The 26,957-nt window shown below is 46.4% G+C and overlaps 1 protein-coding gene across 1 annotated transcript; it reads right to left on the bottom strand.

Moving 5' to 3' along the window:
* Positions 1-1,627: 1,627 nt before the first annotated feature.
* LOC134338767 (ras-related protein Rab-39B-like) lies at positions 1,628-24,921 on the bottom strand. The gene is made up of 2 exons (XM_063034815.1): positions 24,542-24,921; positions 1,628-5,760 (listed from the first exon to the last, which is right to left on the bottom strand). Exons 1-2 carry the CDS (start codon positions 24,754-24,756, stop codon positions 5,340-5,342), a joined length of 636 nt encoding a protein of 211 aa, XP_062890885.1. The 5' UTR covers positions 24,757-24,921; the 3' UTR covers positions 1,628-5,339.
* Positions 24,922-26,957: the final 2,036 nt, after the last annotated feature.

The raw sequence follows: 26,957 nt of genomic DNA, 5'->3' as shown, positions 1-26,957 counted from the left end.
TTCCTATAGTGAGGTGACCAGAACTGGACACAATACTCCAAGTGTGGCCTAACCAGAGTTTTACAGAACTGCATCATTACATCGCGACTCTTAAACTCTATCCCTCGACTTATGAAAGCTAACACCCCATAAGCTTTCTTAACTACCCTATCCACCTGTGAGGCAACTTTCAGGGATCTGTGGACATGTACCCCGAGATCCCTCTGCTCCTCCACACTACCAAGTATCTTGTCATTTACTTTGTACTCTGCCTTGGAGTTTGTCCTTCCAAAGTGTACCACCTCACTCTTCTCTGGGTTGAACTCCATCTGCCACTTCTGCATCCTATCAATGTCTCTCTGCAATCTTTGACAATCCTCTACACTATCTACAACACCACCAACCTTTGTGTCGTCTGCAAACTTGCCAACCCACCCTTCTACCCCCACATCCAGGTCGTTAATAAAAATCACGAAAAGTAGAGGTCCCAGAACAGATCCTTGTGGGACACCACTAGTCACAATCCTCCAATCTGAATGTACTCCCTCCACCACCACCCTCTGCCTTCTGCAGGCAAGCCAATTCTGAATCCACCTGGCCAAACTTCCCTGGATCCCATGCCTTCTAACTTTCTGAATAAGCCTACCATGTGGAACCTTGTCAAATGCCTTACTAAAATCCATACAGATCACATCCACTGCACTACCCTCATCTATATGCCTGGTCACCTCCTCAAAGAACTCTATCAGGCTTGTTAGACACGATCTGCCCTTCACAAAGCCATGCTGACTGTCCCTAATCAGACCATGATTAGATATTGAGTTGCTGCCACATGATTGGCTGATTAGATATTCGCATTAATGAGGTATACCTAATAAAGTGGGCACTCAGAGTGCGTTTAACCGTTACTTGTATATTTTATGAGATTGCTTTCATACTTATATTTGTTGTGTTTCTTTTCTGATTGTTATCGCATACTTTATGGTTATTGTGTCTTTTAACAATCAGTTCATGCTCTTTTACACTCACATACTGAAGGATGATAATAAACCATTTTGAATTATGATCACGTGACTGCAGTCTTTTTCCCAAGAGAAAGGGAATCATAAACTCGAAGGCAGAGTTTTCCAAGATTTGGCCCAACTTCATGGCATTTAAAACTCCATGCTTATTTTCAAACTCATTCTTTTTCCCTCCCCGTCTCTATTCTGCTGACCTGTTTGATTCTGGCCAGCTCTTTCACCATCCAAGCCTTCAGCAGCAAAGGCCCTCGGCTCCCTGGATGTGAAAATCAATCTAACTGCAAATGCCGGCAGTCTGAAATAAAACTGTAAAATACTGGGACCAGAAGACCCCGGATTTAGAATTCCTGAACCAGTATGGATAAATTCACTTACCTCAACACTGAATGATTCCACAGCTTATGGCAAACAAGAAAAATATCTGCCAGAAATCCAGGCAGCACCTCCTTACTCTGATTTCTCATCTTTTTGTCTCCAGTTCTGATGAAGGGTCTCGGCCCGAAACATCGACTGTTCTCTTTCCCTGAACTGCTGAGTTCCTCCAGCACCTGTGGACTCACTTTCAAGGACCCTACAACACGTTTGCAATATTATTTATTTATTTCTTTTTAAAAAATTATTATTATTAGTTTTATTTTTTATTTGCAGAGTTTGTCTTTTGCACATTGTCAGTCTTTTGTGTAGTTTTTCACTGATTCCATTGTATTCCTTTGTTCCAATGCAAGAAAATTAATCACAGAGTAGTATATGGTGATACATATGGATTTTGAAAATAAACTTACTTTGAACTTCGAAGAGGGCATCGTCCACTTTACTGTAAGTGACAGAACAACCGTGGGAAATGATGGGAGAGAAATGGTAGAACATGCTGCATGAATATGAGAGAGGGATTGGGACTGGTAGGATTGTTCTACTGGAGAGCTGGTGTGGACTTGATGGGCCAAATGGTCTCTTTCTGGGGATGAAGCAAGCTTTTTCTGCAGAAGCACTGGTCCATTTCATTAAGACCTGCTCCAGTTGGCAGACAGGCTGTTGAGTCCAAGAAACGAATCCAGCAGAAGCACTTCCCAGCCATCCTATCACTTGTGCTGATATTAATTTGCGGCTCTGTATTCTATTATATGTGCCGTGTGTGAGTGTATGTACTGTACTTTGCACTCTGGCCCTGGACGAACACTGTTTCGTTTAACTATATACAGGGGTGGCATGGTAGTGTAGCGGTTAGCACAATGCTCTGTGGTACAGGAGGCCCGGATTCAATTCCTGCTCCTGCCTGTAAAGAGTTTGTATGTTCTCCATGTGGTCTGGTTTCCTTTCACTGTCCAAAGACGTACTGGTTGGGTAGGTTAATTGGTCATTGTAAATTGTCTTGGCTAGGATAGGATAGAATATAGCCCATGATTAGGCTAGGATTAAATTGGGAGATTGCTGGGCGGTGTGGAAAGAGCCTATATGCGTTGTATCTCAATAAATAAATAAACCAACATATTTTTGGTTCAATGACAAGTGAACTCCTTCCTCATTGTTAAATGTCTGATCATATTACCTAAACCGGCCGGTGGTGTGGTGGCATCTGCACCGGACTTCGAGGCCGGCGGTCTCAGGTTCGAATCCGGCCAGCACCTTGCTCGCTTTCCACCCGGGCTGGGCTGAGCGTCGAGCGAGCAACTCGGCCTCGTAAAATGCTACAGAAACGGGACGGTTGCCGCCCGATGTACCAGAAGGCGCGGAAGGGAATTAAAGCAAACCGTGAGAGAGAAGGTCAGATCATTGGACAGTGGGGCAACTAGAGCCAAAAGTCCCAACGAAAGCATGACCACATTTTGTCCCCATTCAGCTGTTTGGTCTAATCAACAACTGAACCTCTTGATCACATTAAGCACCTAAGATTGATCTATGTTGCAAGACAAAGGGAGCAGGAAAAACTAATCATTATGATTTAATGGTAGCAGGATTAACATATCTGATACTATATCAGATTTCATTCCCTTTGCTTTACATGCAGTAGTAAGACAGGATAATCAATCTGAAACACGACATTGTTTTAATTCATCCAATTAACAGCAAACAAAAGAGTGACATTTGCAGTTGTTGATACATTTGGTTCATCATGTCTATGGCCACCAGTTGACATGGTGAACGTACTCTATTTAACATGGAGTCATTCGTGCTCTCCTCTCAGTTCGAGTGTGGCTCCTTGGTACCTCAGCCCTTTCCTGCCCTCTGCCCTGGCACAAAGCCCCAGAGACACATCCTTGCTTTTATTGTAGCGCCCTAGGTTCAGAGGAGATGCCAGTCTTGCTTTGTTACTGATGGCGTTTTTAAGATAGCGTTCGCACAGAGACTTGGTCAGCTGTTACCGAGCGCTAAGTGTTGTGCCTTTAAGTTGTGTACATACGTCTATTGATGCTTCTGGACACACCTTCAGTGATGTTCCTGGAATCATCGGGTGTTTCGGGTCTTTCAACACCATACACACTCCTCCAGGTGACCCAGCCGGGGCTGATCAGACCCCAGCTTGTGTCCAGATGGCTAGCTACTTATGACTCCTTGGCTCCCCTCTTTTGAGCCACAGCCATCTTGAGGCCCTCTCTGCCGCATCGGTGGTACTGCGGATGGCTCTCCTCTTCCTCTCTCCCTCGATGCCCAAATTGCTGAAGGCTCTAACTAAGGAACGGGCTGTGAATCCCCTACAACCGACCTCCACTGGGAGACACCTCGCTCTCCATCCAGCCTGCTGACCGTTGCTGACCAGTCCTGCATTGCAAAGCTTCCTTTCAAAGGCCTTTAACAAAGAGGAATTTAAAAAATTTTATTGAGATACAGGGTGGAAGCCTTTCCTGCCCTTCCAGCCACGCTGCCCAGCAATTCCTCGATTTAATCCTACTCTAATCACGGGGCAATTTACAATGACCAATTTACCTACTGACCGGTACGTCTTTGGACTGCGTGAAGAAGCTGTAACTCCCGGAGGAAGCCCACACGGTCACAGGGAGAACGTACAAACTCCTTACGGACAGCGGTGGGAATTGAACCCGGGTCACCTGTACTGTAAAGCGTTGTGCGAACCGACACACTACCGGGCTGGCCAGATGCAACTATAAAAGGCGTCTTGCAGCACGAGTCCAGAGGACAACAGCAGAAACAGCACTGAGAATAAATCACAATGATGCAAAACTGTAACATATATTAACATAGGAATGACTGGCCTGCAATATTCAGAGAAGCAAGGCATTTAAAAATCCGATTCCGGTGGATTTCCTCAGTGACTCGGTAACTTAAAAGTTAAAAAAAAAACATCTCCCGCCGTTAAGCTCACGATCAGGCATTGCAATGTCTAAAACCTAATCAAACACAGCAAGTCGTGTGAAGTGATCGTCTAACAAATCTCTAAACCAGAGGAGGGAGAATCTGTAGAGTTCATCATCACAGATGCCTGTGGAGGACAAGTCATTTGGTATTTTTTAAGACTATACGATATAGGAGCAGAATTAGGCCATTTGGCCCATCGAGTCTGCTCCACAATTTCATCATGGCTGATCCATTTTCCCCCTCAGCCTCAATCTCCTGCCTTCTCCCTGTATTCCTTCATGCCCTGACCAATCAAGAATCTATCAACCTCTGCCTTAACTATTTAGTTACTGATATATAGCATGGAAAAGGCCTTTCTCGCCCTTCGAGCCACACCACCCATCAATTAACCAATTTAATCATAGCCTAGTCAGGGGAAAAGTGACAATGACCAATTAACCAACCAACCAACCGGTACGCCTTTGGACTGTGGGAGGAAATAGGAGCACTCGGGAGAAAACCCAAGCGGCCACAGGGAGAACATACAAGCTCCTTACAGGCAGCGGTGGGAATACCCAATATCTTGGCCTCCACACCCGGCTGTGGCCCCAAGTTCCACAGATTCACCGATGATCTCTGGCCAGAGTTGACGGGCTGTTGACTAGTAACAGTGTGAAAGGTTACGGGAAAGTGGCAGGAGAATGGAATTGGGAGGGATAATAAAAAAAAATCAGCCATGATAGAATGGTGGAGCAGAGTTATTGGGCGGAATGGCCTAATTCTGCTCTTATGTCTTATGTTCTAAATTACTGAAGCTCAGTCCCCAATGACAGTGAGTTCAAAGGTCAGAAATTGCTTAGTTGAAGCCTGATATACAGCTTATCATGGGAAGTAACTCTGATGAATATTATACTATATGTCTATTACAAGTAATTCAGTTGCAATAAGTTATTTATCATTCATTCTTAGGGATTTCGTGGATGTCCGTGAAGAGTAAGAATTTCAGGTTGTATTCTGTATGCATTCTCTGATATTAACTTGAACCAGTTAGCAATTACAGTCACTTTGTTTTCCCTCCTTCCCTCGATCCAGTGCCCTCGGATTAAATCCTCGCTTGACTCCATCCCAGCCATCCTCCAGTGCAATCTCGCCCCCTTTCATCGACTCGTAAATGCACGCTGTCAGCTTCACGAACGCCTCCTCCACGTTGCTGTTACTTTTGGCCGAAGTCTCCAGGTAGTTCAGGCCCAGTGTGTCTGCCAGCTTCTCGGCCTCCTCGCGGGACACCTCCCGGTCGTCGGTCAGGTCGCTTTTGTGGCCGACCAGGACGAAGATGGTCCTCTGGGGATACACGTGCCTGTTGACTTCCTTCAGCCACTCCTTGATGTTCTCATACGACCTCCGATTGGTCACGTCGAACATCAGAAGCCCCCCGACAGAGTTGCGATAGTAGGACCGGGTAATTGATCTGAAACACAAGGTCATCTTAAATCATCCAGTGTTCAGGGAAACAAAATCATAGAGCCATAGAAAAGTACGGCTCAGAAACAGGCCCTTCAGCCCATCTGGACTGTACTGCACCATCTAAACTGCCTACTCCCACCATCCCGCTCCGGAACCATACCCCTCCCATCCATGTACCTATCCAAACTTCTCTTAAATGTTGAAATTGAATTCGCATCCACCACTTGTGCTGGCAGCTCATTCCACACTCTCACCACCCTCTGAGTGAAGAAGTTTCCCCCGAACAAATTCCCTTAAACTTTTCACCTTTCACCCTTAGGCCATGACCTCTGGTTGTTGTCCCACCCAACCTCAGTGGTAAAAGCCTGCTTTCATTTACCCTCTTTATACCCCTCAATTTTGTATACCTCTATCGAATCTCCCCTCAATCTTCTACATTCCAAGGAATCAAGTTTTGACCTGTTCTATCTTTCCTTACAACTCAGGTCCTCCAGACCCGGCAACATCCTTGTAAATTTTTTCTGCCCTCTTACAACCTTATTGACATCTTTCCTGTCGGTAGGTGACCAAACCTGCACACAATACTCCAAATTAGGCTTCACCAATATCTAACACAAATTCAATATAACATCTCATCTCCTATACTCAGTACTTTCACTTATGAAAGACAACGTGCCAAAAACTTTCTTTGCAACCCTATCCAACTGTGAGTATTGTGATTGTTGACGCAAGACCACAAGACACAGGTCTTTTGGTCCATTGAATCTGCTCTGCCATTCAACCATGGCTGATTGTTTTCTGCCTCACCTCAGCCCACTCCCTGGCCTTCTCTCCGTAACCTTTGATGCTATATCTAATCAAGAACCGATCAATCTCTGCCTTAAATGCACCCAATGACCTAACCTCCACTGCTGCCTGTGGTAACAAATTCCACAAATTCACTCTGGGTAGGGAAATTTCTCCATATCTTTGTTTTAAATGGATCCCCCTCTATCCTGAGGTTGTGCCCTCTGGTCCTAGACTCCTCCACCATGAGAAACATCCTTTCCACATCTACTCTGTCTAGGCACTTCAATATTCAAAATATTTCAGTGAGAATCCCCCCCCCCGCCATCCTTCTAAAGTACAGACCCAGAGCCATCAAACATTCCACATATGATAACCCTTTCATTCCCAGAATCATCCTTGTGAACCTCCTCTGAACCCTTGCCAAAGAAAAACCCAAAACTGTTCACAGTACTCAAGGTGAGGCCTCACCAGTGTCTTATAAAGCTTCAGCATCACAGCTTTGCTCTTGTATTCTTGAAATGAATGCTAACATTGTATTTACCTTCTTTACCACTGACTCTACCTGCAAGTTAACCTTTAGGGTGTTCTGCACAAGGACTCCCAAGTCCTTTTGCATCTCAGATTTTCGGATTTTCTCCCCATTTAGAAAATAGTCTGCACATTTAACTCTTCTACCAAAATGCATGACCACCATCTCACTATTTTGCTGTCGTTTTGTGCTACTTGTTCATTTTTTAAAATAATTCTTATTGTAACATATAACTTTTTTAATGTTCCGCGCTGTACTACTGCGCTGCCACAAATCAACAAATTTTCACAATTATTGAACAGTCTCGGCCTGATATCCTGACTCTCTATTCCTCACCATAGACCCCTCAGTTATTGGTAAGGCTCCATTGCAGAAAGAAGGTTGGGAACCCCTGGTTTAGATGCTGCCTGACCTGCTGAGTTCCTCCAGCATTTTGTGTGTGTGTGTGTGTGTGTGTGTGTGTGTGTGTGTGTGTGTGTGTGTTGCTCTGAATTTCCATCATCTGAAGAATCTCAAACAAGAGAAAGTCTGCAGATGCTGGAAATCCAAGCAACACACTCAAGATGCTGGTGGAACTCAGCAGGCCAGGCAGCATCCATGGAAAAGAGTAAACAGTCGCCATTTCAGGCCGAGACCCTTCGTCAGGACATTAGGGTTGTCCTGCTGAATAGTCTCAGCTTGAAATATCAACTGCACTTTTTTTCCATGGATGCTGCCTGGCCTGCTGAGTTCCTCCAGCATCTTGTGTGTGTTGAGCTGAAGAATCTTCTGTTTAAAATTTCGCAACATCTGTCAGTGGTAATAAGCCGGGTTCTGACTGTAGAAATCACCGTTTCACATATGCTATCAAGGTTGGTGCAGAGTTGGACGCTGAACGTCTGGAAATTCTCCAAATTCGATCACGCTTGAAATGTGGCGTCAGTTTGTCTTCATTTCGCTTTGTAGCCTTGATGAGGCCCGAGTCTGAACCAGGGACAAGAACCAACATGTCAACTGAGGAATGTAGAGTCACTCCTTGTAACCAAAACCCAAAGGTGCTGAGAGTCAGCTGGAGCTCAATGCTTCCCGTGCCTCCAGCAACAACCTCACACTCAATGTCAGGAAGACCAAAGGGGTTGATCGTGGACTTCAGAAGGGAAAGGTGAGGGAACACACACCAGTCCACAGAGGGATCAGAAGTGGAAAGGGTGAGCAATTTCAAGCTCCTGGGTGCCAACATCCCTGAGGATCTCTCCTGGGCCTAACATATCGATGCAGCTACAAAGAAGGCACGACTCATTAGAAGTATGAGGAGATTTGGTACTACAATGAAAACACCCACAGATTTCGGCAGATGTACTCTAACTGGCTGCTCACTGTCTTGTATGGGGGGGGGACACTGTACAGGATTGAAATAAGCTGCAGAAAGTTGTAAACTCAGTCAGCTCCATCAGGAGGACTAGCCTCCATTGTATCCAGAACATCGTGTGGGAGCGATGCCTCAGAAAGGCGGCGTCCATTATTAAAGGCCCCCACCACCCAGGTCATGCCCTTTTCTCGTTGCTACCGTCAAGGAGGAGGTACAGAAGTCCGCAGGCAGACACTAACGGATCAGGAACAGCTTCTTCCCCTCTGCCATCCGATTTCTGATTTTTTTCCCCTCATTTTGCATTACCTATTTAACTTTTTAAAATATATAAATATATATACTTACAGTAATTTATAGTTTTGTTCTCACATACTGCTGCTGCATAAGAACAAAGTTCAGGACATATAACAGTGATATTAAACCTGATTCTGACTGCACATGTCGGCCACATCACAACAACACATAACAAAAGCTGGAGACGCTCAGGTCAGGTAGAGTGAGATGAACGGTCAGTCTATAGAGGGAATGCGACAGGCTGAGACCTTTCATAATAATGTGCAGCACGCTGTCACCAATGTGCACCCTCCTCTCAACAACACGCAAAGTGTTTGCTTGTTTGATGGCTCTGGGCCTGAACTCACTGGAACTTAGAAGAACAGGGGTGGGAGAGGGGAGGATTTCTCATTGAAACCTATCGAACGTTGAAAGGCCTCGATAGAGTGGAAGTGGGGGAAGTCTAAGACCAGAGGACACAGCCTCAGAATAGAGGGGCGTCCTTTTAGAACGGAGATGAGGAGGAATTTCTTTAGCCATAGGGTGGTTAATCTCATTGCCTCAAGGCAGCTGTGGAGGCCAAGCCTTTGGGTTTATTTAAGGCAGAGGCTGATAGGTTCTTGATTGGTCAGGGCATGAGGGACGATGGTGGTGTCTGAAAAGAGGATGCTGTCCAAGTTGCATGCCATCTTGGACAATGTCTCCCATCCACTACATAACGTACTGGGTGGGCACAGGAGTACATTCAGCCAGAGACTCATTCCACCGAGATGCAACACAGAGCGTCATAGGAAGTCATTCCTGCCTGTGGCCATCAAACTTTACAACTCCTCCCTTGGAGGGTCAGACACCCTGAGCCAATAGGCTGGTCCTGGACTTATTTCATAATTTACTGGCATAATTTACATATTACTATTTAACTATTTATGGTTCTATTACTATTTATTATTTATGGTGCAACTGTAACAAAAACCAATTTCCCCCGGGATCAATAAAGTATGACTATGACTATGACTATGATAGGGGGAGAAGGCTGGAGATTGGGGCTGAGAGGGAAAATGGATCAGCCACGATGAAACGGTGGAGCAGAATCGATGGGCCGAATGGCCTAATTCTGCTCCAATATCTTACGGTATCCTTGACAATCACCTCCACCTACTATCTGAAGAGGCACTCCTCGAATCGCAGTATGTTTGCCAACCATCTGGAGGTAGCACAGTCACGATCTTCCTTTACTCCCAGTTGAAGGGAGGTCAGTGAGCCCTCTGGTGGGCAAAGGAAGCACTTCAAAGAAAACATCAAAATCAGCCTGAAGAAATCCAACATTACATCTAAAAACTGCGAAGGGAATGCACTCAATAGATACACTTGGAGGAAATCTGTTTGAGAGGGAGCTGCACTACATGAGAACAATCTCCGCTGTGCTGCAGAGACCAATCGGCAGCTGTGAAAGGAGAGACTGAACAACTAAAAGACCCGACCACTGACCACAGCCACCACACCTACTGCACCAGAACGTGTGGATCCTGGCTCGACCTCTACAGCCTCCTGCAGACCCACCGACAGACAAACCCTCAGGGGATCCTCACCCTCGACTCGAGTGATCGCACTACTATCACCACAGCACAGAAACAGGCCTTTCGTCCCATCGTGCACAGCACCCAACAAAAATAGAGAGGTACCGAAGGAAGGGTCTCGGCCCAAAACGACATTGGCTCGTTCATTTCCATGGATGCGGCCTGACCTGCTGAGTTCCTCCGTCGTTTTCTGTGTGTTGCTCTGAATTTCCAGCAGCTGCGGAATCTCTTGTCCCATTTTTCCCACTCTTTCCCTATAGCCTTTCTCAAACTTCTGGTAATCCCTCCCCCAACCTCTCTCCTTCACCGTCCCCCATTCCTGCTTCCCCTCTCTCACCTGATCTCACTACCCGCCCATCACCTCCCTCTGGTGCTCCTCTCCCTTCCCTTTCTTCCTTGGTGGTCTGCCCTCTCCTATCAGATTCCCCCTTCTCCAGCCCTTTATCTCTTTCATCAACTTCTCAGGTCTTTACTTCACCCCCTCCCCCCCCCCATGGATTCACCCATCACCTTCCTCCCCTCCCCCCCACCATCTTACTCTGACTTCTCTCCTTCCTTTCCAGTCCTGATGAAGGGTCTCAGCCAGAAACGTCAGTTGTTTCATCCTTTCCATGGATGCTGCCTGGCCTGCTGAGTTCCTCCAGCATTTTGTGTGTGTTGCTAAGTCTTTATTTTCTCAAGTGACTACTCAGTTTCCTTTTGAAGGCCCTGTGGGCTCCAGCTCATCATCTTACAGGCATCCGTTAGTCTCGTGAGACCATGGATTTGCGCCTTGGAAGGTTTCCAGAGTGCAGGCCTGGGCAAGGTTGTATGGAAGACCGGCAGTTACCCATGCTGCAAGTCTCCCCTCTCCACGCCACCGATGTTGTCCAAGGGAAGGGCATTAGGACCCATACAGCTTGGCACCGGTGTTGTCGCAGAGCAATGTGTGGTTAAGTGCCTTGCTCAAGGACACAACACGCTGCCTCAGCTGAGGCTCGAACTAGTGACCTTCAGATCACTAGACGAACGCCTTAACCACTTGGCCACGCGCCAACAGCTCATCATCACAATTTGTCTAAAAAACATTTCTCCTCACATCCCCCAAGGTACCTTTCAGCTTGTCCTCCTTCCTCACTCCCATACCTTCTTATTCTGACGTCTTCCCCCACCCTTTCCGGTCCTGAAGAAAGGTCTCGGCCTGAAACATTGGCTATTGATTCATCTCCATAGATACTGCCTGACCTGCTGAATTCCTCCAGCATTTTGTGTGAGTTCCTCTGGATTTCCAGCATCTGCTGAAACTCTCGTGTTAATGAGGCACTCTTGCTGTTTCGTACATTTTTTTTATCTTGTCTGACAATGCACTATCTCCTCCGTACTGCCCCTCTAAGAGAGCACTTTTCGCTTGGTAATGGTCCTCAAGTTTTAACAGATAATTTAATCAATTTCTCTAGGGAGCTTTGACTGTAAGATCTCCCCAAATCGCAGGTTCATTAGCACTCAAGCAGCTGGTGGGTGGGGCTGGGTCACTACTCAGTTTAACAGAACTATTCAGAGTCAGAATCCGGTTTAACATCACCGACGTATGTTGTCTTCGCGGCAGCAGTGGAGTTCATTCATTATGTGCCGTGTCGTATGACGTGGGCCATCACAGTCTTTCCATGACCATGATAGTTCTTGCAAATTTCTCTGCAGAAGTGCTTTTCCATTGCCTTCTTCTGGGCAGAGTCTTACATATAAAAAAAAGAGCACTATACATAAAAACATAATTTTAAATTACAATAAGAAATATATTTTATAAGTTTAATAAAGCAGTGCAAGAAGAGAAAAACAGTAAGGTAGTGTTCATGGGTTCATTGTCTGTTCAGAAATCTGATGGTGGAGGGGAAAAAACTGTTCCTGAAACATTGAGTGTGTGACGTTAGGCTCTTGCATCTCCTCCCTGATGGTGGCAATGAGAAGAGGACATGTCCTGGGTGATGGGGGGCCTTAATGACGGATGCTGCCTTTTTGAGATACTGTATCGTCTTTTAAAGATGTCCTCCATTGTGGGGCGGCTAGTCCCCATGATGGAGTGGCTGCTTTTTCCCATCCACTGCAGTGGCCCCTCCACGCCAGACGGTGATGCCACCAGTTAGAATGTTCTCCACGGTACATCTGTAGAAATTTGCTAGAATCTTTGGTGACATTCCAAGTCTCCTCAAACTCCCAAACAAAAAATAGCTGCTGGTTTTCCCTATTTGTAATGACTTCAGTAAGTTGGATCCAGGGTAATTCTTCAATATTAAGTTAGATCATGCTGAATTAATGCCTGTTTCTAGTCCTTCTCTTTTATTACAAATTTCCTCTCTGTTCCTTCCAGCTCCGATAAGATGGCAGCGCCTTCAATTGGAGAAGCTTCTACGGGATCAACAAAAGTTGCTACTGTCCTTCTTTAAAGGAATTTCTTTACGATCACCAGATCCTTCCAAACATTAAGAACTTGAAGTACTGCAAGTCTACCCCATCAGCGAGTCATGTGATTAGTGTACTCGTTGGTCGAAAGCCGCTTCCAACGTGCCGGGCATCGATGGGCCCATTTGAAGGATGCAGCAGCTCTTTCCCACTGGTTGCCCCGTGTGCCAGGCAGCGGTGTCCCATTCTGGCCGCCTCAGGGGTATGAGAATGGCACGAGCGAGGGCTTGGCCTCTTTCCTTTTGTCTCCAGGGCTCCTCTTCACAATGAGGTCACGAGCAGTGCTGAAGGACCAACGGGGAGGTTTGCTCCAGATTCCGAACTCGTAGCCAAGTGATTGTTCAATATTTAGTTTTGTAGTTTGTGTAACTCAGGGACTGAGATGTTTGGTTGAATCTTTTACTGTTTGTAAATAAATGATTAATAGATAGATAGATAGATAGATATACCTTATTAATCCCGAGGGAAATTTGGTTTCGTTACAGCTGCACCAACCAAGAATAGAGCGTAAATATAGCAATACAAAAACCACAACAATCAAACAACAAAATGCAAACTATGCCAGATGGAAAATAATTCCAGGACCAGTCTATTAGCTCAGGGTGTCTGACCCTCCACGGGAGGAGCTGCACGTTGGATGGCCACAGGCAGGAACGACCTCCCGTGACGCCCAGTGTTGTATCTCGGTGGAATGTGGCCGAAGTCCAACAGTAAAAAGTTCAATATCATAGAAACATAGAAAATAGGTGCAGGAGTAGGCCATTCGGCCCTTCGAGCCTGCACCGCCATTTATTATGATCATGGCTGATCATCCAACTCAGAACCCCGGCCCAGCCTTCCCTCCATACCCCCTGACCCCCGTAGCCACAAGGGCCATATCTAACTCCCTCTTAAATATAGCCAATGAACTGGCCTCAACTGTTTCCTGTGGCAGAGAATTCCACAGATTCACCACTCTCTGTGTGCAAACACGTTCCTCGATCGTAATATACCCCGGATTGCACCATCTGTTGTTAACCAGATCAGTAAGCACCCAACTCCTTTACGCTTACCGCTCTCAGTGCACTTCCGGTCAGCCGGAACGGTATTACCCAGCGAACTCCTCTTCTCCGTAAGTCTCTGTTGTCTCGACCCGGTCCTCTTTCCTAATATGCTTATTCGTAGCCGGTGTTTTCTCTCTTGCCAAACCTGCGGACCTGCTTCCACGTTACTGCTGTGTACTGTGAGTGACTGTTGCTAAAGTATTTTGTACCATGGCCCCAAAGGAATGCCATTTCATTTGACTGTATTGAGGTGTTTGGTTGAATGACAATTCAATTTGAACTTGCGTAGCCTCTTACAATTCCAAAACCTCGGCCCTCAGCCTTCACAGTGCGTTGGATCACTTGCAGATCCCGCCCGTCCTCAACCCTCCACCGTTACTTATTGTAGTAGCGCTGAGAGATCGAGGAAAGGCAGCAAGTTTCCAGGAGGATGAAGGAAAGGGTGGAGCGAGAGACAGTAGGCAGTACGTAAGTCTGGCGCTATGCAGTGCGTCCTCATCGGCAAGAGGCTACACTGGTTGACAAAGTCCGTTTTGCACTCAACACTCCATAACAAAGCTCAAAGTAAATTTATTATCAAAGTGCATCACAGCACTGCACAGCATTGTCTATAGACAAGAAACAGCCCACCCTGATGCGTTTAAAATTTTAGTCGGATAACCCGGCCTGTTTGAAGAAAATCCTGCCGAATTATCACCAACATATAACCTGCTGCACCAGAGGGCCCAACAAACTAGATCACTGCTTCACTACGATAAGGAATGCCCATCGTTCCTTCCCGAGACAGCATTTTGACAAGTCACAAGTCGGATCAGTTGGCTGTACTCCTGACACTTACATACAGACAGAGCCTGAGGATTAAGGCTCCAGAGATCAAGACAATTAAGAGTTGGTCGTGGGAAGCTGAGAAATGGTTAAAGGATTGCTTTGAATCGGAAGAGACAGGGCCGTGTTCGAGAACACATCTGAGGACCTGAATGGCTACATCGGGGTCATTGCAGACTTTATTCAAACAGCTGTGGATGAGTGCGTTGCCACAAAATCATTCAGGACTTTCCCCAATCAGAAGCCTTGGATGAACAATGAAATCTGGAACCTGCTGAGACCCAAATCAGAGGCTTTCAAGTGTGGAGATCAAGAATGCTACAAGAGGTGCAGGTATAATCTCTGGAAAGCCACCTCATGGGCAAAGTGGAGATACTGGACCAAACTGGAATCAATAAGGGATGCGAGACAACTATGGCAGGGTTTGAATGTTCTAACCTCCTACAAAGTTAAATCAAGTGACATGTGGGGGGCAGCAGGGATTTGCTTCCAGATGAGGTCAATGCCTTCTCTGCTCGCTTTGACCACCAGAACAGGGAGCAACCATCGCGAACCCCCACATCTTCTGATGATCTTTTGGTCACAGTATCCGAAGCTGGCATGAGGACTGCTGTCAGGAGGGTGAATCCAAGGATGGCATCTGGACCGGACGGGTACCTGGCCAAGTACTGACGAACTGTGCTGACCAACTGGCTGGTGCGTTCACGGATATCTTCAACCTCTCGCTCTGGTACTTCAAGCAGGCTTCAATCGCACCGGTGCCCAGGAAGAGCATGGTAACCTGCCTTAATGACTATTGAAGAGTGGCACTTACATCCACAGTCGTGGGGTGTTTTGAGAGGCTGATGATGAAGCTGAGTGGCGACTTGGATCCATTCCCAACTCGCCTTCCGAAGCAACAGGTCCACAGCAGATGCCATCTCATTGACTCTTCACTCGACCCTGGAACATCTGGACAGCAAAGATGCATACATCAGGATGCTCTTTATCGATCACAGCTCAGCACTTAATGCCATCATCCCCTCAAAACTAATCAGAAAACTCCAGGACTTAGGCCTCAGTACCCCCTTGTGCAACTGGATCCTGGGTTTCCTCACCTGCAGACCGTAGTCAAGTCGGATTGGTAAAACACCTCCTCAACGTCTCCAGCAGCACAGGAGCACTGCAGGGATGCGTACTCAGCCCCTTCCTCTACGCACGTAACACCTACGACTGTGTGGCTAACACCACATACAAGTTTGCTGATGACACTATTCTTGTGGGTTGTATCAAAGTTGGTGCTGAATCAGCATACAGGAAGGAGATCAGAAATTTGGCTGAGTGGTGTCATAAAAGCAACCTCTCACTCAATGTCAGCAAGACCAAGGAAATGATTGTACACCAGGAGAGGGAAACCAGTGGTCCATAAGCTGGTTTTAATTGCAGGATCAGAGGAGGAGAGGGTCAGTAACTTTAAATTCCTGGGTGTCACCATCTCAGAGAACCTGTCCTGGATGCCTCATGTAAATATAATTGTGAAGAAAGCACAACAGTGCCTCTACTTCCTCAGGAGTTTGCGGAGATTTGGCAAAACATCAAAAACCTTGGCAAACTTCTGTAGATGTGCAGTGAGCATATTGACTGGCTGCATCATGGCCTGGTCTGGAAACACCAATGCCTTTGAACAAAATATCCTAGAAAAGGCAGTGGATTCGGCCCAGTACATTACGGGTAAAACCCTCCCAACCACTGAGCACATCGACATGAAACGCTGTCGTAGGAAAGCAGCATCCACCATCAGAGATCCTCACCACCCAGACCATGCTCGTTTCTGACTGGTTTGTCACGTGGGCACGTGGCCAAGTGGTTAAGGCGTTCGTCTAGTGATCTGAAGGTCGCTAGTTCGAGCCTCAGCTGTGGCAGCGTGTTTGTGCCCTTGAGCAAGGCACTTAACCACACATTGCTCTAGTGTCTGTGCGGGGAGTGGCGCCCCACACAGACTTCCACTCTGCGCCTTGTAAGGCATGAAAATGCCTGACGCAGGCCTCTCATGGTCTGAGTCGACGTCCCCTCCCTTCTCAGGACGGTAGGACGGTTTATGAAGTTACTCCTTTCAATTCTTCTGTGTCTTCCTTTTCTTTCAAAGGTGGTTCTGTTACTGTGGGAGCCAGTGATCTACACTCTGGCAGAGTGGTTTTGGGCCGATCGAGTGATCTGGGGCTTTGCTGACTCCGAGAGGGTTCCACGAAACTGCAGCCACAGCGTTCGGCACGGCCAGTAAACCAGGAGACAGGTTGCGAGCCCACGATCGACTCCATATCTCACCGATCTCGCTGACTAAGGCGTCCAGGAAGATCGAAATCATCGAGGTGGGTGCGGAGGGCGAGTGAGTGTTCAGTGCTGTTTACCAGCCTCTTGCTCGCTGCTGCCGGAGGAAGGTGTCTGCGTGTGGCAGCCTCTCCCTCCCTCTTGTTTGCTGCTCCCGAGGGAAGGTCCTTGCATTCAAATGATCGATCTCTCCCTCGATGCTGTCTGGGGATAGCGTCGGAGCAAAGTTTAATTCATAGTCATAGTCATACTTTATTGATCCCGGGGGAAATTGGTTTTCGTTACAGTTGCACCATAAATAATAAATAGTAATAGAACCATAAATAGTAATATGTAAATTATGCCAGATGGAAATAAGTCCAGGACCAGCCTATTGGCTCAGGGTGTCTGACCCTCCAAGGGAGGAGTTGTAAAGTTTGATGGCCACAGGCAGGAATGACTTCCTATGACGCTCTGTGTTGCATCTCGGTGCAATGAGTCTCTGGCTGAATGTACTCCTGTGTCCAACCAGTACATTACGTAGTGGATGGGAGACATTGTCCAAGATGACATGCAACTTAGACAGCATCCTCTTTTCAGACACCACCGTCAGAGAGTCCAGTTCCATCCCCACAACATCACTGGCCTTACGGATGAGTTTGTTGATTCTGTTGGTGTCTGCTACCCTCAGCCTGCTGCCCCAGCACACAACAGCAAACATGATCGCACTGGCCACCACAGATTTTGTTCCCTAACTCACGTATGATGAGTTCCTAGTTTTACTGGTCACTTTTTTTTTGTTGCTAATTTCAGTGATTTTGAATCGGGGCAGACTGTCGATAAGGAACACCGAGCTGAACTGAAATATGCCTTTAGATTTTGCAATTATATCCTGTGTTTTTAGCTCTTTTCTCCATTACCACTTGCACAATTTGCTTTGGTTTTGCATTGGGTGGGGGGGGTGGGGTTTGAATGTTTTTTCCCTCTGAACGGGTTCCACGTGTTTCTTTGTTTCCTGGCTGTCTGTGGGGAAGACAAATCTCAGAGTTGTTTACTGCATGCATACTTTGATAACAAATGTACTTTGAATTGTTTCACGTAGAGGGTGTAGAATGAGCAGGCAGAAGAAGTGTAGGAGGCAGGTACAATCAGAACTTTTTAAAGCAATTTAAGAAATACAAGAAGGGGCAGGGCTTAGCCCAGGGGCTCCCAACTTTTTTTATGCCATGGACCCCCAGCGTTAACCGAGGGATCCGTAGACACCAGGTGAAGAACCGCTGATTTAGAGGGATATAGGCCAAACATCTGAAATCAGTATTGGCTGGCTGGACACCATGGTCAGCATGGACTATGGTGAAAAGGGGAAGTACAACGAGATCTGGGTGTCCTTGTTCATCAGTCACTGAAAGTAAGCATGCAGGTACAGCAGGCAGTGAAGAAAGCTAATGGCATGTTGGCCTTCATAACAAGGGGAGTTGAGTATAGGAACAAAGAGGTCCTTCTGCAGTTGTACAGGGCCCTGGTGAGACCACAGCTGGAATATTGTGCACAGTTTTGGTCTCCAAATTTGAGGAAGGACATTCTAGCTATTGAGGGAGTGCAGCGTAGGTTCACGAGGTTAATTCCCGGGATGGAGGGGCTGTCTTATGTTGAAAGATTGGAGCGACTGGGCTTGTATACACTGGAATTTAGAAGGATGAGAGGGGATCTGATTGAAACATATAAGATTATTAAGGGATTGGACACGCTAGAGGCAGGAAACATGTTCCCGATGTTGGGGGAGTCCAGAACCAGAGGCCACAGTTTAAGAATAAGGGGTAGACAATTTAGAACGGAGTTGAGGAAAAACTTTTTCACAGAGAGGGTTGTGGTCCTGTGGAATGCTCTGCCTCAGAAGGCAGTGGAGGCCAAGTCTCTGGATTCTTTCACAAAAGAGTTAGATAGAGCTCTTAAAGATGGCGGAGTGAAGGGATATGGGGAGAAGGCAGGAAAAGGGTACTGATTGTGGATGATCAGCCAGGATCACAGTGAATGGTGGTGCTGGCTCGAAGGGCTGAATGGCCTACTCCTGCACCTATTGTCTATTGCCTATTGACTAGTCGGGCAGAAGGGCATGTATCTTTGTAGTAGGACCCTCTATTTCAAAAACACCTTTATCCGTACCGTGTTTAAAGAAATAAGCAGTCCATCTATCCCCCTTAACCTTCCTCTCACCTCTCCAAAAGAAAAACAGGCACAGCTCTTTTCTCAAACAAGAGGAAATCTGCAGATGCAGGAAATCCGAGCAACACTCTTTTCTTGTTCATATTTACGAACAGAAATGGCTTCACCCAGCCCACAATCAAAATAAAGTCACTTATTATATAGTTTGAAAGTCAGTAAAAAAGGGCACTTATATTCCAGTGGGGATTACGGTCGGGTGAAAGTACACAGGGCAGGCGTGTTCCAGGCACGTCACCGGTGGCAGACAGATGAGTTGTGGTTTGGTGACTTAATGCAGTCAGAATGAGGAAAGTGCATCAGACAAAACAAACGAGCTTCTTAAAGGGGCATACAACAGGATGATCCTACTCATACCATATTCTCCAGCAGCCCATAAGATTTAGGAGCAGATTTGGGCCATTTGACTAATGGAGTCTGCTCCGCCATTTTATCATGGCTGATCCATTTCAAAGTTCAAAGAAAATTCATTATCAAAGTACATATATTTCACCATTTTCTGCCCTGAGATTCATTTCCTTGTGAGCATACTCAATAAATCTATTGAAAGATAACCGTAACAGAATCAATGAGTGCAGGAGATGAAAGAAAGAAAAAGAGAGAGAGAGAGAGATAGAGATAGAGAGAATGGATGAGAGAATGGGAGAACGAACATGAGATGAAGAGCCTTTGAAAGTGAGCCCATGCATTGTGGGAACATTTCAGTGATGGGGCAAGTGGAGTTATCCCCTTTGGTTCAAGAGCCTGATGGTTGAGGGGTGGTGACTGTTCCTGAACCTGGCCCAGCAAGTTTCTTTTTCCTGATGGCAGCAGTGAGAAGAGAGCAGGTCCCGGGTCGTGGGGGCCCCTGATGATGGATGCAGCTTTCCCGCTAGAGCGTTTCATGTAGATGCGCTCAATGGTCGCTCAATGCTTTACCTGTCCGTATCCACATTTTGTCCGATTTTCGTTCAAGCGCATGGGTGTTTCCATACCAGTCTATGATGCAGCCAGTCAATGTACCCTGCACCACACATCTGTAGAAGTTTGTCACAGTTTTGGATGTCATGCCGAATCTCCCCCTCTACCCCATTCTCCTACCTTCACACCCTGAATAATCAAGAACCTACCAACCTCCGCCTTAAATACAACCCAGAGCACCTTAGCGTTAAGCATCCTGCCAGTCTTATGCCAGCTTTAGTAAAACAACAGATTCTCACAGAACATACACTCCGTGGCCACTTTATTAGGTACACCTGCGTGTTAAGTTCAAGTTCAAATTTAACTATCACTCAACCATACATGAATATCATCATCGTCGTTATGGGCCGTGTCATATAACAGAAGCAATCGTGGTCGTATGACCTTGCTTGTCCTTGGCAAATTTTTCCACAGAAGTGGTTTGCCATTGCCTTCTTCTGGCCAGTGACTTTACAAGACGGGTAACCCCAGCCATTATCAATACTCTTCAGAGATTGTCTGCCTGGGCTCAGTGGTCGCATAACCAGGACTTGTGATGTGCACCAGCTGCTCGTATGACCATCCACCACCTGCTCCCATGGCTTCATGTGACCCTGATCAGAGGTTGGGGCTAAGCGGGTGCTACACCTTGTCCAAGGGTGACCTGTGGGCTAGCGAAGAGAAGGAGTCCATTACACCTTCTTTGGTCGAGATGTATCTCCACCCTGCCATGAATACATCAAACAAAAATGGCATTCCTCCAAGACCAAGGTGCAAGACGCATTACCAACAGCACACAACGCATAGCACAAATAGCACATAATATTTATGTTAGCAGAGAAATATACAGTGAAAGAGAAAAAGAATAATATATCCCAAGTCCCCTGAGTGGCATAACTGTAGATGGTAAGTTGTCTTGGCCCAGCTTGTTGTTCTGCTGAGTGAACACTGGAGGGCAGCACGAACAGAACGGGCCAGCCCACAACCCAGTACAGATTCTAGCGCGTCCGCACAGGCCTCTGCTCTCTCCCACACCGTTCTCTCTCCTGAGTGGCTCCAACAGGTGACCCTGTGGCATGAGGGTCTAGTCCTTGCCTCAACCAAGGTAGCGCAGCTTCCCTGCTGTTGGTCTCGCCGATAAACCAGTGAACTGGACTCACAGTATTCTACATTACCAATATCCAACAGGGTATGGCAAGCACTGCACACCGCTGAATGGTACACGGTAAGTCCAGGCAACAACACAAGTCCAGTTTCATCGCTATCATTAACTCGCTGATGGGATAGTCTTCCAGTATTTGATGTTCTTTGTAACCAGCTGTGTTTTGTAATTGTAAAAAATATGTATGGCTGAATAATTACACCTTAGATTGGACCTGGAATAATGCAAATATCTAATCAGCCAATCATGTGGCAGCACCTCAACGCATAAAGGCATGCTGGAGGTCAAGAGGTTCAGATGTTGTTCAGACCAAACATCAGAATGGGGACGAAATGTGATCTAAGTGACTTTGACTGTGGAATGATTGTCGGTGCCAGATGGGGTGGTTTGAGTATCTCAGAAATTGCTGATCTCCTGGGATTTTCATGTGCAACAGTCTCACGAGTTTACAGAGAATGGTGTGAAAAACAAAAAAAATCCAGTGAGCGGGTGAAAACACCTTGTTAATGAGCAAGGTGAGAGGAGAATGGCCAGACTGGTCAAGTTGACAGGAAGGCGACAGAATCTCAAACAACCACACTTTCCAACAGTGCTGTGTGTTTCTTGGTGATAGATCTTTCTGCAATCCCAAACACCTAACACAGGAGTGATGCTACATTTATCCAAAGGCGGCAGTTGTGGTTCTGTGGTCAGCACAGCTACCTCTGAATCAGGAGTTGTGAGTTCAAGGCCCACTCTAGAAACTTGAGCACAAATTCCAGAACATGCCAGTCGGGTAAAGAAGGTAACAAAACGCAGACACTGGAAATCCCAAAGAAATACTGGAAACACTCTAGAGATCAGTAAGCAATTGTGGAACTTGAAACAGTCAATGCTTCAGCTATAAGAGCCTTCGCCAGAACCTAGAAAGAGAATTAGTCTCAGTTCCCTCGAAGCTGAGCAGATGTATAGCCCTGCAGTAACTGGAATGCTCCTGCACACATAGCCTTTGGCTCTTCACATTTCATTTATATGTTGCTAATATAATTTTGAAATCTGTTAAAATAATTGTGAAATACTCTTGTAATTAATTATGAATATTTAGAATTAAAATTGAAAACTCACATACTTTTGATTTTATTTATTAATACAGTACAAAGAAAATCCATTCATTTTCTAAATGACAAGCATACCTTTACTTTGAAACATTTTGGAGCTTCAAACTTATTTTCATTGTCAAACAGTTACAACACTGTTGCAAATTGCAACAATAAACACAGAATGGAAGTCGGTAGCTCACCGTTAATAAACCGCTAGACTGCTGAACTCAGCCCCTACTACGAATTATGACAAAAGTGTTGCTTCAAAAATATCGCAGTAATGCTGTGATTTCAAATTTGCCGTTTCTGAGAAAGTTAAGACTAGTTCACTTAAGACTTGAACTGATATGTTGAGCTACGTGCTCAGAAACGAAGAATTTGAAAAATTGTCAACAAGTTGACATCGTTGGAACATTTCAAGCTTCTAGTGCTGACTGTGAATGTGGATTCAGTCTTATAAATTCAATCAAATGTAAACCCAGAAACACACTAGAACCTCTGAACGATCTAAGACACATCTTTCACCTGGATGCAAACTTAATCTGGACAGTGTTTATCTACAATGGATTTTTAATAAAAGCAGAAGAGAAAAAGTTCACAAAATGTGAAAGGTTACCTTTGGTGTACTGTATTTCACTATACCCTTCGATTAATAAATCAGAAGTATGTGATTTTTCAATTTTTATTCTAAATATCCATGGAATGCTTATTACTAAAAACATTTAAAAAGCTGCACATTTTTCAGACTGAGTAAAAATTTCCTGCTCAAAGTAAAGGTTGGTCTGCACAGCTGTTTAAGAAAAAAATAGAGGGAGTGTTCAGTTGCAGGGAAGGGTGATGTGGGAGGAGTAGAATTCAGGGAATATCTCTGATACCGTGAGATCAGAGTACTTAGTGCTGTCAATGGGAACAGATTATGCTTGAACATGAAACTACTTAGATGCCACTGCAGCGAGCTGCGTGGTCCCAGTCGTAGTGACGACTAGGCCTCAAGCCGCTGTGTCGCCCATTTATATCCATCCAGGAGAGAGGTGTCGGAGTCGGAACGCTGCACCGGAGCTGGTGCAAACTAGAGTCGGTGCTGCCCCCCAGTGTTCACTCAGCAGAAGACAAGCTGTATTGTTTTCCACTGCAGACAGCTGCAACCTTCATGGACTGAGGGCCTTGGACTATTTTTTTTCGTGTGACCGTATTTTACTGATGATCTTATACGTGCCTGGTGCTGTGTGTTGGCTCTGTGTTTTGCACCTTGGCCCCAGAGAAGCAGTTTCATTTGGCTGTATTCATGGGTTTTCATGATAATTAGTCAAGTCAAGCCACTTTTTATTGCCATTTCAACCATAACTGCTGGTACAGAACGTAGTAAAAATGAGACAACTTTTTCCTGGACCATGGTGCTACATGAAACAATACAAAAACTACACTGAACTACGTAAGATAAAACACAAAAACTACACTAGACTGCAGACCTATCCAGGAATGCATAAAGTGTCACAAAACAGTGCAGGCACTACAATAAATGATAAACAAGACAGTAGGCACAATAGAGGGTACAGTAGGTTGGTTCCGAGCCAGGTTGTGTAATTAAACTTGAACTCTGGAATATATATACGAAATGTTCACCAACCAAACAACGGAGATCTCCCCACTGTCCCGATCCACTTCCCAAAGAGACGATCGCATCTGTAACACAAGGTGTCCCGCAGATGCTCGCAACGCACGCAGACTGCGAGAGGAACTCAGCAGGTCAGACAGCATCCACGAAGAGGGGGAATTAACAGTCGATGTTTCGGGCCGAGATCCTTCATCGTGACATCTGTATCACACCCGTGGGCGCTTATTTCGCCCGGATTTGGGATGCAGCCGCAGTGCGTTACTGTGTTGGTGGGAAGACATTTCGGGAGGTGAGGTGGGGTGGTGGGGGGTTCCCAGGATCTCGAAAGACTCGTAGAGAGACTTACTCTTTATATTTTAATCCTGTATGAGGTTTTTGGCGGAAGTATTTGACAGAAGGGCGGGGAGAGAGACGGGCAGGATAAACACAGACCCTGAAGGGTCTCGGCCCGAAACTTCGACTGTTTATTCCTGTCCAGGACCTGCCGAGTTGCTCCAGCATTTTTGCGTGCCTTACAGAGAGACGGGGAGCGGGTAGTCGACTGGCAGGCAGCTGCCAAGAGTGACCCAGCCCTCGGGACAGCATTTATGGAAGGTATTCCCGAAGGCACGGCAGGTCTGGGAGGGTTGCGCTGCGCGAAAGGACGGCGATCCGCCTCACTGACCTGAACCGCTCCTGGCCGGCGGTGTCCCACAGCTGAAGCTTGATCTTGCAGCCCGGCTCCACTTCCAGGACGCGGGCGTAGAAATCCACTCCCACCGTGGGGTCCTGAACCTCGCTGAAAGTTCCATCGGTGAAGCGCTTCAGCAGGGAAGACTTCCCCACCGTGGAGTCGCCCAGCAAAATAATGCGAAACTGATACTGCCAGACCTCATCCATGGCGCACCCCCCTCCACAGGGAGGGCCACGCACTCCGAGTTAACACAAACTGAAGTTTGCGTCCCAAAAAAGTTGCCGAAAAATTCCTCCCATTGACGGAAGTGAACAGTTTTCGGAGTTTTGCCCTCGCATTGGTTCAGAGTTTTCTCGGGATCATGTGACGGCTGCCGGCGACTCACAACCATGTGTGTTGGACCGGTTAAGTCCCGGTGCTGGTAACCGAGTTCGGAGTGGGCTTCCTGTGTCTCTCTCGCTCAGAGACACTTTTTAATTTTTGCAGCCGTGCACATTTACCGAGGCCAGTATCGGGTTTGCTGCTCAACCCAGGGAGCATGTAGCACTTTAAAAGTGTGCAGTTTTCAGTGAACGAGTTGACTCATTTCTGAAGGAGTTGCCCCCACCCTCCTTAATTCAGAATCAGTCAGGTTAAATATCGCTGGCATATATCGTGTTGTTTTGCGGCAGCTGTATAGCCAGTGTAGAGGAGGCCGCATCGGGAGCACCGGACACAATAGACGACCTCAGCAGATGCGCAGGTGAAGTGTTGTCTCACCTGGAAGGACTGTTTGTGGCCCTGAATGGAGATAAGGGAGAAGCTGTATGGGCAGGTGTAGCACTAAGGCCGCTTGCAGGGGATATGCACAGATATCACAAGACCTGGTTATGTGACCACTGATGCCAGGCAGACAATCTCTGAAGAATATTGATAATGACGGGTCATCCGTCTCGTAGAGGTACTGCCCAGAAGGAGGAATGTCAAATCAATTTGGTAGAAAAATTTGCCAAGAGCAACCATAGCCATTATTGCCAATGGAAAACAACATGGTGAGGAGCCAGAGGTCGTGGTACATATAGGTACCAATGACATAGGTAGGAAAAGGGATGAGGTCCTGAAAGGAGAATATAGGGAGCTAGGAAGGGAGTTGAGAAAAGGGACCGCAAAGGTAGTAATCTTGGGATTACTGCCTGTGCCACGCGACAGTGAGAGTAGGAATGCGATGAGGTGGAGGATAAATGCGTGGCTGAGGGATTGGAGCAGGGGGCAGGGATTCAAGTTTTTGGATCATTGGGACCTCTTTTGGCGCAGGTGTGACCTGTACAAAAAGGACGGGTTACACTTGAATCCTAGGGGGACCAATATCCTGGCAGGGAGATTAGCGGGGGCTACTGAGGTGACTTTAATCTAGAATGGTTGGGGAGTGGGAATCAAATTAAAGAGGCTAGGCGTGAGGAGGTTAGTTCACGACAGAGGGATGGGAACCAGTGCAGGGAGACAGAGGGGTGTAAAGTGAGGGTAGAAGCAAAAAGTACAAAGGAGAAAAGTAAAAGTGGCAGGCCGACAAATCCAGGGCAAGCATTAAAAAGGGCCACTTTTCAACATAATTGTATAAGGGCTAAGAGAGTTGTAAAAGAGCGCCTGAAGGCTTTATGTGTCAATGCAAGGAGCATTCGTAATAAGGTGGATGAATTGAAAGTGCAGATTGTTATTAATGATTATGATATAGTTGGGATCACAGAGACATGGCTCCAGGGTGACCAGGGATGGGAGCTCAACGTTCAGGGATATTCAATATTCAGGAGGGATAGACGTGAAGGAAGGGGAGGTGGGGTGGCGTTGCTGGTTAAATAAGAGATTAACGCAATAGAAAGGAAAGACATAAGCTGGGAAGATGTGGAATCGATATGGGTAGAGCTGCGTAACACTAAGGGGCAGAAGACGCTGGTGGGAGTTGTGTACAGGCCACCTAACAGTAGTAGTGAGGTCGGAGATGGTATTAAACAGGAAATTAGAAATGTGTGCAATAAAGGAACAGCAGTTATAATGGGTGACTTCAATCTACATGTAGACTGGGTGAACCAAATTGGTAAAGGTGCTGAGGAAGAGGATTTCTTGGAATGTATGCGGGATGGTTTTTTGAACCAACATGTCGAGGAACCAACTAGAGAGCAGGCTATTCTGGACTGGGTTTTGAGCAATGAGGAAGGGTTAATTAGCGATCTTGTCGTGAGAGGCCCCTTGGGTAAGAGTGACCATAATATGGTGGAATTCTTCATTAAGATGGAGAGTGACATAGTTAATTCAGAAACAAAGGTTCTGAACTTAAAGAGGGGTAACTTTGAAGGTATGAGACGTGAATTAGCTAAGATAGACTGGCAAATGACACTTAAAGGATTGACGGTGGATATGCAGTGGCAAGCAT

Source organism: Mobula hypostoma, chromosome 28 (assembly GCF_963921235.1).
Source record: "Mobula hypostoma chromosome 28, sMobHyp1.1, whole genome shotgun sequence".
In the NCBI taxonomy this organism is placed as follows: Eukaryota; Metazoa; Chordata; class Chondrichthyes; order Myliobatiformes; family Myliobatidae; genus Mobula; species Mobula hypostoma.
The sequence above is the reverse complement of the archived record's forward strand: the minus strand, read 5'-3'. Positions and strand labels throughout refer to the sequence as shown.